At 37.2% G+C, this 12,904-nt stretch overlaps 1 protein-coding gene across 1 annotated transcript; it reads right to left on the bottom strand.

Moving 5' to 3' along the window:
- Positions 1-225: 225 nt before the first annotated feature.
- On the bottom strand, positions 226-7,660 carry capza1b (capping actin protein of muscle Z-line subunit alpha 1b). Its single transcript, XM_082188645.1, has 10 exons — positions 7,573-7,660; positions 4,674-4,737; positions 3,579-3,630; positions 2,874-2,937; positions 2,376-2,582; positions 2,166-2,245; positions 1,438-1,516; positions 1,283-1,354; positions 1,145-1,207; positions 226-1,064 (listed from the first exon to the last, which is right to left on the bottom strand). Exons 1-10 carry the CDS (start codon positions 7,609-7,611, stop codon positions 924-926), a joined length of 861 nt encoding a protein of 286 aa, XP_082044771.1. The 5' UTR covers positions 7,612-7,660; the 3' UTR covers positions 226-923.
- Positions 7,661-12,904: the final 5,244 nt, after the last annotated feature.

Below are 12,904 nucleotides of genomic sequence, written 5' to 3'. Positions count from 1 at the left end.
AAAGCAGTGTGGCAGAAACATGCAACAGCTCAGTCAGTACTCAGGCTGACATAGAGACTCAGATTCACTGTGTGGGTTTTGGATTTGTTGCACAACAGACTGTGGATATCCTAAATGCATCACAAGTACCTGTAACAGACAGTCTGAACCACTATATCTGAAAACAATTCAACTGGTGTGTAAATATAAAAATCAAGACTTAATTTGGATGTCTTTGCCACAAAAGAGGGTTATCCATGGATTTATTTATTTTGTATTTTTAGGTTATTAAACCATTTTAGTTTAGCAGACTGAGTCACTGTTAGAGAAAGATATGAAGAAAGCAGTTAAGACAGATGGCCATTCCAAACCCAGACACACAACCCGTTCCCCTCCTCTCCCAACATCATCCTGTTACAGCCTGGATAGTTGAGGACAGGACAGCACAGCAGGAAATCTCATCTCTCCAGGTTGTCAGTAGGCGGAGGAAGAGGAAGGAAGGAGGGGTTGGTGCCTGATTGGGGTTTGGAAATACAGTGAGTGAGGCATAACTTATCCACTGTTTTAAAACACAAAACCGTTTGCACAAGTATTGCAGCTGTAACAGTTCACAAAAAAAAAAAAAAGAAGAAAAAAAAAGGACAAAAGTCAAAACAATACAAACTCTGAGTGACTTGCGAGCGGGTAAATGAGAGAAAAGCAATAACTGCAGATAATTTAGATCCACGATTCCCTCAAGTTCTCATTTAAACCTCTTCCACAGCTGAGACCCATCGAAGTCCATTAATGACAGAAAGTTGAATGAAATTACATCCTTTTTAAAGTGTTTTTTTTTTTTTTTTACTTTTCATTTTTGGGAGACTTCTTCACACTGAGCGAACGGCATGTGGTGTTCTGAGAGCCGGCTCCGCAATTTAACAGAAGGAAAAGGAACCGGGGTGGTTCTAAGCGTTTTGCATCTCTTTGCCAATCTTGTAGCTGAGGATCTTGTTCCAGTCGATCTTGGTGCGGGTGACGGGCAGCTGCCTGCGGAGAGCTTTGAAGGTGGTGTCTGACATTGTCTGGTAGTTCTCACTGATAGCCGTCTGGAGGGAAGCATTTATTAGGGTTGTAAAGTCATATAAAATAATTACATGTACACATGTTGATCAGATCAATTTCTCACCTGGTAATCATTTTCAGCGTTTTCAATGATTTTTACAAATTCCTTGGCAGTCTGGGTTTCATTCTAGAGATAAAAAGGCAGGAATTTACTTTAAAATCTTACACATTAACTAAACATAAACATTTTTTTTTAACTTACAGTCACTTCAATGGACTCCTCCACTTCCTTATGGCTCACCAGTTGAACATTACCATCCTCGTAATAATGCACCTGTAGGAAACCAAATCATTTATCAAAAACTCTTCAGTCAAACTTTCTTTGCATCCCCACTATTCTAGTCTGTCAGGTCTCACCTGGATCTTCAATACTCCCACCACCTGAGCTGATGACTTACTAATGGTGAACTTCCACTCTGACCTGCACCGGCCATTCCTGACAAGAGAATAACAAGATGATAAGATCATCAGAGAGTCGAGGTACAATCAGACCATTCTAGCTTTTGAATATTATTTACCAAAAGTGACTGATGGCTGTACAGTAAAGACACTTATGTTAAAAAAGTATTCCATTTCAAATAAATGCTGTTCTTTTGAACTTTTTATTTATTAAAGAATCTTGGGGGGAAAGTATCACATTCCCTAATAACTTTAAGCAGTACCACTTTTCAGCATTGCTGCTGAAAATTGCCATCACATGAATCAATTAAAATGTAAAATATATCAAAAGAGAAAACACATTTTAAATTGTAATAATATTTCACAATATTACTGTTTTTACATTATTTTTAATCAACTAAATGCAGCATTGGTAAGCAGAAGAGACTTAAAACTTTTTTTTCTGACTCCAAACATTTGAATTGTAGTGTAAATACATAAATAAAAAACACATGAAATACTGATAAGAGTTTAAATTAATTTATTATGTGAGATGAAAGAGACTGTAAAGTAACATGAAACAGTTATGTAGTAAATCAGTTGCCACATTATATGACAATATTTAAATGCTTTGATTGAACAATAAGAATTAAGTATTCCAGAGAGTCACCTATAAGAAGATAAATCACTGAACAAACATTACTCACCAAAAGTTTTTGGGCTCAAACTTATGACCCTCAATACAAGCAATGATTGTTTGCTGACCGTCAACAGTTTTCCCATACACCTGCAGCAGAAACATTAGAACATATGTGTCCAAAGGAGCATGATTTCACAAATAATGGCTGCAATGCATAAATGTATATGTTACAGAAATCATATTATTTTGTTGAGATTCCCATGGGAAACATGTGTACCGTGCAGACTCCACTGGGATAGTGCTCCTTCACGTAAGCACTGAGCACTTCATCACAGGCGTCTCTCCAGGACCGGAGGCCGGTCTCTCCCTCGTAAGACTGAGGATCGCTCGCTTCCTTTCGGAGGTGATCGAAACGGAATGAAACCCGCTTCCGTGGGTCGAAGAACCGTCCCTGACCCAGATCTCCATGCTCAGTGATCAGAACCTGCAGGAACAGGATGTGCCTTGCTCTTCAGACAGAACTAATCACACACAGAGCTCTACAGCCACTCTCACGCAGCAGCAAACACTCACAGTACAATGACCACACCTGCCCTAATCACACATACAAAGTACACACAGATCTCCAGAGAGCAGAGTTTACACCCAGCTTGAATAAATAATGTGTAAACAGTGTGCTCTCAATTCAAAACTAGCACAGAGTCTTAGGGCATGCACATTTACTAAACCTAAACTGAAACTGAGAGTTTGAACTGCAATCAAAACATGAACCTACCGACTCCTCACTACCGTCCAGTTTGACAGGTGTGAACTGATCCATATTATACTGAGCAAAGGCACTGTGAAACAGAGAAAGAGACAATGCAGCATGAATCCTCTTTATAATCACAAACTTTAAACTACACACAGATGCATCTGGACATACAATGGCAAAAGTATGTGAACCCATTGAAATGAACAGGTTTTCTGCAGTAATTTGCCATAAAATGTGATCTGATCCTCATCTAAGTCACAACAATAGACAAACACAAAGTGATTAAGCTGATAACACACAAACAATTTTAATGTCTCGCGTCTTTATTGAACACACCCATTAAACATTCACAGTGCTGGAAGAAAAAGTGATTCCATAGACTTATTACTTCAACAAAAGCTAATTGGAGTCAGTAGGTTGCACACCTGGAGACCAATTAATGAAATGAGTTTGAAGGTGTGGTGTAGAGCTACTTTGATTGACAAAAGACACTCATTTATGTTTATGCATCCATCAGTCGTTTGCCAAAATATCCTACAGGATAATGTCAGGGTGTTTTTGTTTTATCATCTTAAGCACGTTGTGTTTGTCTATTGTTGTGACTTAGATGAGGACCAGATACCAATTTATGGAAAATTACTGCAGAAAACCAGTTCATTCCAAGGGATCCGCATACTTTTTCTTGCCACTATGACATGAGACACACGGATCTGCAAAATAACTTACTGTGCTGCCCCTTCCCGAAGGAGGTTGTCATTGTTGAGGAGAAGTCGCACATCTACAAAAACAAAAAGATAAAAATCAAGCAAAAACCTAGTGTAATATAAAGCTGGTTTGAAATTTCATCTCGATGAGCGAGATGAGGAACAGCCAACTAAACTGCAAGACTCTTTTTACCCATTCTGTGCAAATCAGTAAAAATTATCATAAGACTTTCCCCTGTGTTGTTTGATGATGTCAAGAATCAAATCTGTTATTGCTACGAGCTCAAGTTTGAGGGAGATATGCTGGGATTGTAGCTTCAGTTGGAAATAACAATCTTGTAATTCACGCACATGGTCTGCAGTCAGGCTTGTAGTATAGTGTGTGCTGTAGTACAGTATAGAAACTGTACACTACCGTTTAAAAATTTGGGGTCAATATAATTTTTTTTTAATTGTTTTTGAAAGTAGTCTCTTATACTCACCAAGGCTGCATTTATTTGATAAAAAATACAGTACAATATTTTGACAAAATACAGTACTACAGTACTATTTTAATATAGTGATTTAAAAATGTAATTTATTCCTGTGATGTAAAAGCTAAATTTTTAGCAGCCATTACTCCAGTCTTCAGTGTCACATGATCCTTCAGAAATCATTCTAATATGCTGATTTGGTGCTTAAGAATCATTTATTCTTATGTTAAAGACATGCTGCTTAATTTTTCTGTGTTAACCATGACACTTGTTCAGGATTCTATGATTTATTTGAAAGTTCAAAAGAACAGCATTTATTTGAAATAGAAATCTTTTGTAACATTTTAATGTCTTTAATGTTGCTTTTGATCGATAAAATGCATCCTTGTTGTATATACTACTAAAGTATTCATTTCATTCAAAATCTTACTGACCCTAAACTTAGAAGTGTAAATGTGCATAGCGTGTAGTACTAGTGTGTGTTTGATTTTAGTATTTATGTCGTAGTATGCAACAGGCCACTTCAGTTCACATCAGCAAGTAGTAAAAGCATAATGAAAAACTAGAGCATGTGTTCATGTCCAATAGACCAATACTGTAACTGAAAAAGGTCCCAGAACAGAACAGCTTAAATTGACACTCACCATTGAAGACTTCATTGAATTCTCCAGGGGGAGCATGGGTCACAAAGTTAGATGCGATGCGGACCTGCAGAAATAAAACATAATAAATTACGAGTGGGCACATATTTGCCGTACTGAAACACGGTGGCTTCAGCAATACTGAATCACAGCCAGTTTCTAGCGGGTGACTCCAGAGCTCAAATTACAACATACCCTGTAACACTTCAATAACACACACTGCTGAGATCTCAACAATACACGTATTCCAAAAAAGCACAACTTACCACTTAAACACTATTAATACTTCAAAACCACATCACCCACAGTAATAAATGTCCATAAACATCTCACACAAACCTAACTTCACATAATCTCAAACTTAGCTTAAATGTCTGTGTTTCAGATCAGGACAATTATACATCAGATCTGTTGTGTGCTATTAAAATGATAGTTCACTAAAATACAATATTTTGAAGAATGCCCTTTAAACTGTTTTGGTCCATATAATAAAAGTCAATGATTGGGCTGATGATTTGGAGGAAAAATAAAAAACAAAAAACAATTGCACTTTTCTGATAAATATTGCAATAGCAAATTAAAATGTGATTTTTAAAAAAGCTGCACAATTTCGCCCAAAATTGTTTGTGTGTGTACACACACATATACATATATATATATATATATATATAGTACAGGCCAAAAGTTTGGAAACATTACTATTTTTAATGTTTTTGAAAGAAGTTTCTTCTGCTCATCAAGCCTGCATTTATTTAATAAAAAATACAGAAAAAAAAAATAATAATATTGTGATATATTATTACAATTTAAAATAATTGGTTTTCAATTTATTATACTTTAAATTATCCTTTATTTCTGTGATGCAAAGCTGAATTTTCAGCATCATTACTCCAGTCTTCAGTGTCACACATGTGACATCCAGTCTATCACATGATCCTTAAGAAATCATTGTAATATTCTGATTTATTATGAGTGTTGGAAACAGTTCTGCTGCCTAATACATTTGATGAATAAAAGGTTAAAAAGAACTGCATTTATTCAAAATAAAAAAATATTTTCTAATATAAATCTTCTTTACTATCGCTTTTTATCAATTTAACACATCCTTGCTGAATAAAAGTATTGATTTATTTCAAAAAAACAAACAAAAAAAATTACTGACCCCAAATTACTGACCAGTAGTGTATAATATATAGTATAGTATAAGTATAGTATATATACATAATATTTCTATTTATAAAACATTTGCTTCTTTAATTTATTTTTATTCAAAGTAAATCAAAGTATCCTAAAAAAAGTATCACAGGTTTTGAAAAAATATTAAGCAGCAGACCTGTTTCCAACTTTGATAATGAATCATCATATTAGAATGATTTCTAAAGAATCATGTGATAGACTGGAGTAATGATCCTGAAAATTCAGCTTTGCATCACAGAAATAAATGATAATTTAAAGTATAATAAATTGAAAACCAATTATTTTAAATTGTAACAATATATCACATTATTACATTATTTTTTCTGTATTTTTGATCAAATAAATGCAGGCTTGATGAGCAGAAGAAACTTCTTTCAAAAACATTAAAAATAGTAATGTTTCCAAACTTTTGGCCTGTACTGTATATATTAGTAATCATTATTAAAACAAACAAAATAAACATTACTATTGTAATATTTCCCTATTTTACATCATTAGACACCATTGACTTTCATTTTATTGACAAAAAAAAAAACATTTTTCAAAATTGTTGTGATCTAAAGAAGAAAAGTCAAACAGGTTTGGAGAGACATATTGAGAGTAAAATATGACCATTTTCATTTTTGGGTAAACTTTGTCTCTTATAATTGTTTTGAAACCATATTCATTCACATAACCAGAACTAACAGTGCAGTTTTTTGACTGCATTTAATGAAGAGAAGGGAAAGAGGTTAACATAAAGGGAAGCACCTGGTAATCTTTCTAATTACCATCTCATGTGGTCTGGCTGGGGAAGTCAGCTGAGCCTGGAACTCAAAGCTTTGACAGTATACAGAAAATGACCACATGTATTAAAGGGGAAGAAAATGTGGCGGTTAAATGACAGAGACAGAACGGGAAAAAAAGAGCACGAATAAAATCAGTCACCACTGGCCTTCACCATATGAAACTCAAAACTACTGTCAAAGTGACAGAACATATGAATAACAGCCTCGGTCACCATTCCCTTTTAATAAATGGAAAAAGACGCGATTAAAAGTGAACTGTGACCGAGACTAGCATTCTCCTAACATCTCATTTTGTGTTTTACTGCAGAAACAACACAGTGCATCAATGATGAAAGAACTGATATAAATGATCGACTATCCACTCAAACCCGCAGAGATTGCAGACTTCCACCCATAAACACACCCGTTCTTGCGGTCGTAACTTCATCCGGCCGATGCTTTCGGCTCAGATGGCTGTCGTGTCAGGAGGATCTGGCATCTGCTGTCCCACACATGTGTAACTCTACCGGAGCACGGCCCGTTAAAGCCCATCGGCTCGGTTCGGAGTGGGTGGATCTGCTGACATCTATTTCTGAACTCACTCTGACAGCTAACATGCTAACAGCTGACGCTCACAACACTTCCACTGAAAACAACACGGCCATTTTGACTCTAACGTACAGCCCGAGAGTTGTTAAAATTCTGTTTGTTTGTTCGGTGTATCGCTTTTATTAAGTCAGGTCTCTGTGTTTTACGGGAGTGCAAAGCTGCGATTTCACTTCCTCACAAATTAGCACATAGCTAACCGGCTAGACTACCTCGCGCTTCTTCCGGGAAGCAGCCATTCAGCCCTCTGCACGCGGAGGGCTTTAATATAAGGACATACGAGCGCATGTATTTCAGTGTTTTGTGAAAGGTAACTTATTGTTTATTTTTACCTTCTCCTCGTCTGAAAGCGGCTCCTCAAAGTCGGTCATCTTGGCTGTGGCGGAGCCTCACGCCGCGACGCATGCTGGGTAGCGCGCGCTGTCACGCTCGTGACCATAATAGGGCAAAACGAAGTGCGAGCCACCGCCTCGCGCAGCTCCTGCTCTCCCCTCCCGCCTCCGGTCTGACAGTCGACTCGAAGAGAGGATATAAGGGAGATTTAAAGTTTAGCACTTTATTAATGGGGTCCGGGATTCATTCATTCACATAGATGACTCGAATCTTTTGAATCAGTTTATAAAAAAAAACACACTCACTGATTAATTTAGTGGTCCTTCTGCATGTTACAATGTTAAGCCAGTAGGTGGAGACAAGTGAGCATGTTTTGTCACTGAATCATTCACTCAACCATTTCTTTCAAGTCACATGAAAAATTGACAGTTCTTTTTTTATAATTTTTTTATGGAATATTGCTAGACTGGGTAAACCCAGCCCGATCTGCCGGCGATTTGATTTTGCCCTGCAGCTCAGGCTGAAAACCTATACATTCTTCTATCCTGCTTCCGTTACAAATTTGGGGACCAATCACAAACTGGATTATCCACCTGGCACGCTATTGGCGGGTTTAATCCGATCCAATTCCTTTTAACCTCTTGACGATGCTCAATGGCTTCTTTAGTTTAGCAACAAATAGTACTTTAGTACTTTAGTCAAACAAATCGCTCGAGTGGATGTAAATACCACTCACTTTCAAGGTTTTTTTTTTTTTTTTTTTTACATCCTGCAAAAACCACTCTATGCCATTGCTGCTTCTGCAAACCGCTGATCAATGCTACAAACCAACACGTTTGATCCAACACATGAGATTGCAACAATAGCAAATCACAACAATCAAATAAATTCCCAATGGACAAAATCAAGTTGTGCCCTACATTCTTTCTTTTTTGAGAAGCCGTTTCACTACATCAAAATAGGAAATTTTGCTCACTTTAAACAACACCAAATTGATTGAAAGAAGTTGTATTATCCTTTATTGAAAAAGTGTGTAAAAAACAAATAAAACATTTTATACAATAAAAAAGCTGCATGCCATACTTCATAATTGCACGGCATCTACTGTCTGAAATATAAATTACTTGAGCTTTATAATATCCCAGGTATCCATTTTAATTTTTAAAGTATTGATTTGCATACAAATTGGTCAAAGCATATACAAATACACACACAAGTTACAAAAATACATGGTTAAGCAGGTACACACACAGACATTATAATAATGATCCAGTAATGTTAATAAAAAATAGTATTACAGTAAAATAAATTGAACGTTCAGATTCAATTCTTCTGCTGTCCTGCAGACAGCAGTGTTTATCTGACATTTGAACTGCTGTTCAATGTAAAAAAAGAAGGGGAAAAAACTTTATTGACCAGCAGATGGCGCCATTACTGTGGGAAGCACCCTCACAACTAAAACCATAGTGGTGAAATCACTGCAGGCCAACAACATGCACATCTGGGGCCTGTTTTATTCTCAAGAAGATATTTGACAGTGTAGGCCTACCTCACAATTCACTAATTCAAAAGGAGATAAATAGTTCAAGTTCTGATAAATAGGGAAAGAGGACTTTTCTATAAACTTTTTCACCTGCTGAAGTAACTGCACAATATATATATTGCACATGCACATTTTTATAAGTGGTTTTAGAGTGTATGCCAAAAACATAAATGCAATGAACATATAAATGTAAACAGGGCATTATGAAAGTCGATCTCAGAAAGAGGATGATCCATCGGAGTTCATTTTAACGTCCTGGAACTAATGCGCTTGCCTGGAGAGAGCTGCTAGAGAGCCTTTACGCCCCTATTTTCCCCTTTCTCTCTCTGCTCCTCTTATCCCATCTCCTCTGTCATGTCCTGTTGTTGAAACCACAGATTCTGGTGAACTCCTTATTTTCCAGAGGCTGGATGCAAAAAGGTTTATCTCATACCTAAGCTACATATAGCACTATGAAGGGCCTCAATATTTCAACTTTACAGATTAAATATGATTCTTAACAGAGCAGAATTAAACAAAGCAAAGGCAAACATATCGTTCAGATTTACAAATTCTTTCCACAACCTTTCAAACAGCTTTCAGGCATTGACGTATGACATCTGAACAGGAAAAAAAGAGTGAAAGGATACAGAGAGGAATATTTTCTTATAGAGAGGGCATTCCCATAAAGATTACCGTTGAATACCGCAAAACTGTAACTGGAACAAATGTGTGTGTGTGTGTGTGTGTGTGTGTGTGTGTGTGTGTGTGTGTGTGTGTGTGTGTGTGTGTGTGTGTGTGTGTGTGTGTGTGTGTGTGTGTGTGTGTGTGTGTGTGTGTGTGTGTGTGTGTGTGTGTGTGTGTGTGTGTGTGTGTTTACTTGTACAGTTATCTTTGTGAGGACCAGTTTGAGTTTTAGACCTTCAGAGTGAGGACAACTTTTGGCCGGTCCTCATGATCTGACACCCCTTTAAAGGGCTGTTTGAGAGTTAATTCTTCGTTATGGGGTTAAGATTAGAATTAGATTAAGGTTAGGGTTATGATTAGGCATTTCGTTGTGATGGCTAAGGTTAGGGAAAGGGGCTAGGGATTGCATTATATCAATGAACGTCCTCACAAAGACTCATGCAAGTGTGTGTGTGTGTGTGTGTGTGTGTGTGTGTGTGTGTGTGTGTGTGTGTGTGTGTGTGTGTGTGTGTGTGTGTGTGTGTGTGTGTGTGTGTGTGTGTGTGTGTGTGTGTGTGTGTGTGTGTGTGTGTGTGAACTCTTTAAAGCCTTATCATCACAACACAGCAAAATAGGGGTAGTGAGGGATGAGAGAAGTGAGAGAGAAAGTCATCCATCACTAATGTGTCATCTCTTTGATCATAACCAACATTAGTGTCTATTGGTTTATATTTCTTGTGTTCGTCTCCCTTGCACTGAACTTTGCAGTTAAAATCCTTGTATGTGCGTGTGTGGTGAGGAAGTGAGGTGTGTTCCCACGACCTGTGCGTGTAGTAACCTTACCTCCCTTTGATCCTGCTTTGCCCTGATAGATTCTGCCTCACACACACACACATACTTGGAAAGCCACTGATGTGATGTGACAGTTGTTAAGGCCTCCCGCTTTGATGTGGAGGGATATGTGGAGGTATTATCCCTTTTGTGATCCAATCAAACACAGAGACTTCTTCCAAACCACACGCATGTGCTGTAACTGAGAAGCTTTTGTTACTTCACAGCAGAGGACACAGTGGATTTCGGTGCCATTATTATTGGTAAAAATTATGACTATTTTCAAGCAGGTTTCCTTTGTCTGTTTTGACGACCAATTAAGTACAAGGGCAGTGTCCCTTGAACTCAATTGGTCGTCAAAACAGACAAACCCCACCCCAAACTCACACAATTGGTTGAGCCACTGTGTTCCATGTCAGACTGCTTAAACAAACAATTTGCAAGTGCCAAAGATGCATTTAAACTCTTCAGGGAAATCTGTAAATGGCTTGCATATAAATCTGGATGGGAGAAAGTAGTGCTTAGTGTGACCAACTTTTTCCCCCCAGTACATTATTGCCAAAAGAATCGAACAGCTTGGGCAGAAATAATACACAAAAATATAGACACTGAATCATACATAAAAAATTAAATAAAACTAGCATAATATACTATAATATACTATAATATAATATACTATAATATACTATAATATAATATAATATAATACAATATAAATACAATACAATACAATACAATACAATATCATATAGTGCAATATAATATAAAATAATATAAAACAATATAAAATAAAATAATATAATATAATATAATGTGTTTCGGTTACACTTTATTTTAAGGTGTCATTGTTACAGTGTAATTAAGTACTGAGTAATATTAAGCAACTACATGTACTTACTATAGGGTTAGGGTATTAGGATTTGGTTGAGGGTTAGTTGCATGTAATTATGCATCATTTACTGTTATTACTTTAGTAAGTACATGTAACATATGTAACAAGGCCACTGTAAAACAAACTGTCACCTGTGTTTCTCATTGCATTCACAAATATGCTTTAAAAGGCTACACTTTCCTGAGAAACAAAAAATGCATACAATTTTAAATTGTTTTATTTCATATTCTCTCACATGCATTTTTGCATTGTATGATTTATTTGACTTTTTTTTTGCCTATGCAGTAGTGCTGATGTGAAGCCAACTATCTTTTTTGTCTCGCTGTACTTCTCTCTGTCTCATTCTCTCTCTGAATTTAAAAAACATTGAGGTGACATAAAGCTGGTCCCACCAACACAGATTGCACCAACAAGATGCTGTCAAGGGCCTCTGCTTTGCCAGAAGGGTTTACCTTCTATTTTATTAAACATCTCAAACCAAGACTGGCAGCTCATGCATTTGAGACACAAAAACAAAGGCAAAGAGTCCATGGAGACCTCCAGTTATCCAGATGGAGTGTTCTGTGCCTTAGCGGATCAAACACAGCTTATACAAGATCTTTTTGTGGAACGAAATGTGGTCGTGGCTTTAAATGTGATGGAATAACTGCTATTATCAACCGATTGCTGTGTCACAACCAATCAGACTGATACATCTCCACAGAGGAATTCTGGTTACGACTGAAAAGAGTCTTTAGCACTAACACACACACAGTGAGGACAGGGAAAAATCCCTCACGCAGAGGCTATCATTCCTCTAAACCCAGACAGCAACACAGAGACAGAGGAGGGGGACAGAAGGTCAGGTTTGTTTGACGGTAAAGCATCACAACACCCTGCAGCGTTTGTTTTTGCTGCTGGTGTTTAAGGGGAGAAGAGTGCTATCAGCACGTTCAGGTGTGTGTCGGGATGTTTGTGTATGTGTGTGTGTGGTAAGTGGTGATGGTGTTTTGAGTAAACTCCAGGGAAAACTCTTGTAAAGTTAAAGTGATTCATTAGTGGTATCTGACTTTTTTTTGGTCACTTCATGACACTTTATAATCTTCACGTAATACAGAAAAACTGAGAATCTATTAAAGAAATCAAAGCATCTTTCAAAGACATTTAAGGCTACGTTCACACTGCAGGGCTTAATGCTCAATTCCGATTTTTTGAAAAAATTCGATTTTTTTGCAAGGCCGTTCACATTTCCAATTAAATGCGACCTTTTGTGATCTCCTGTGTGAACGTGAAATGACCCAGAAGTGACCCGCATGCGCAGAAGAGTACTCAACGGTCAACGACGTCACTTGTTGTTTGCGGAAGTAGCTAAACTTTAACTGTGATTCTCTCTCTCACACACACACATACACGAGCGCGCGCAGCGACCGTTACGCAAGAG

Source organism: Leuciscus leuciscus (assembly GCF_965113295.1).
Source record: "Leuciscus leuciscus genome assembly, chromosome: 13".
In the NCBI taxonomy this organism is placed as follows: domain Eukaryota; kingdom Metazoa; phylum Chordata; class Actinopteri; order Cypriniformes; family Leuciscidae; genus Leuciscus; species Leuciscus leuciscus.
The sequence above is the reverse complement of the archived record's forward strand: the minus strand, read 5'-3'. Positions and strand labels throughout refer to the sequence as shown.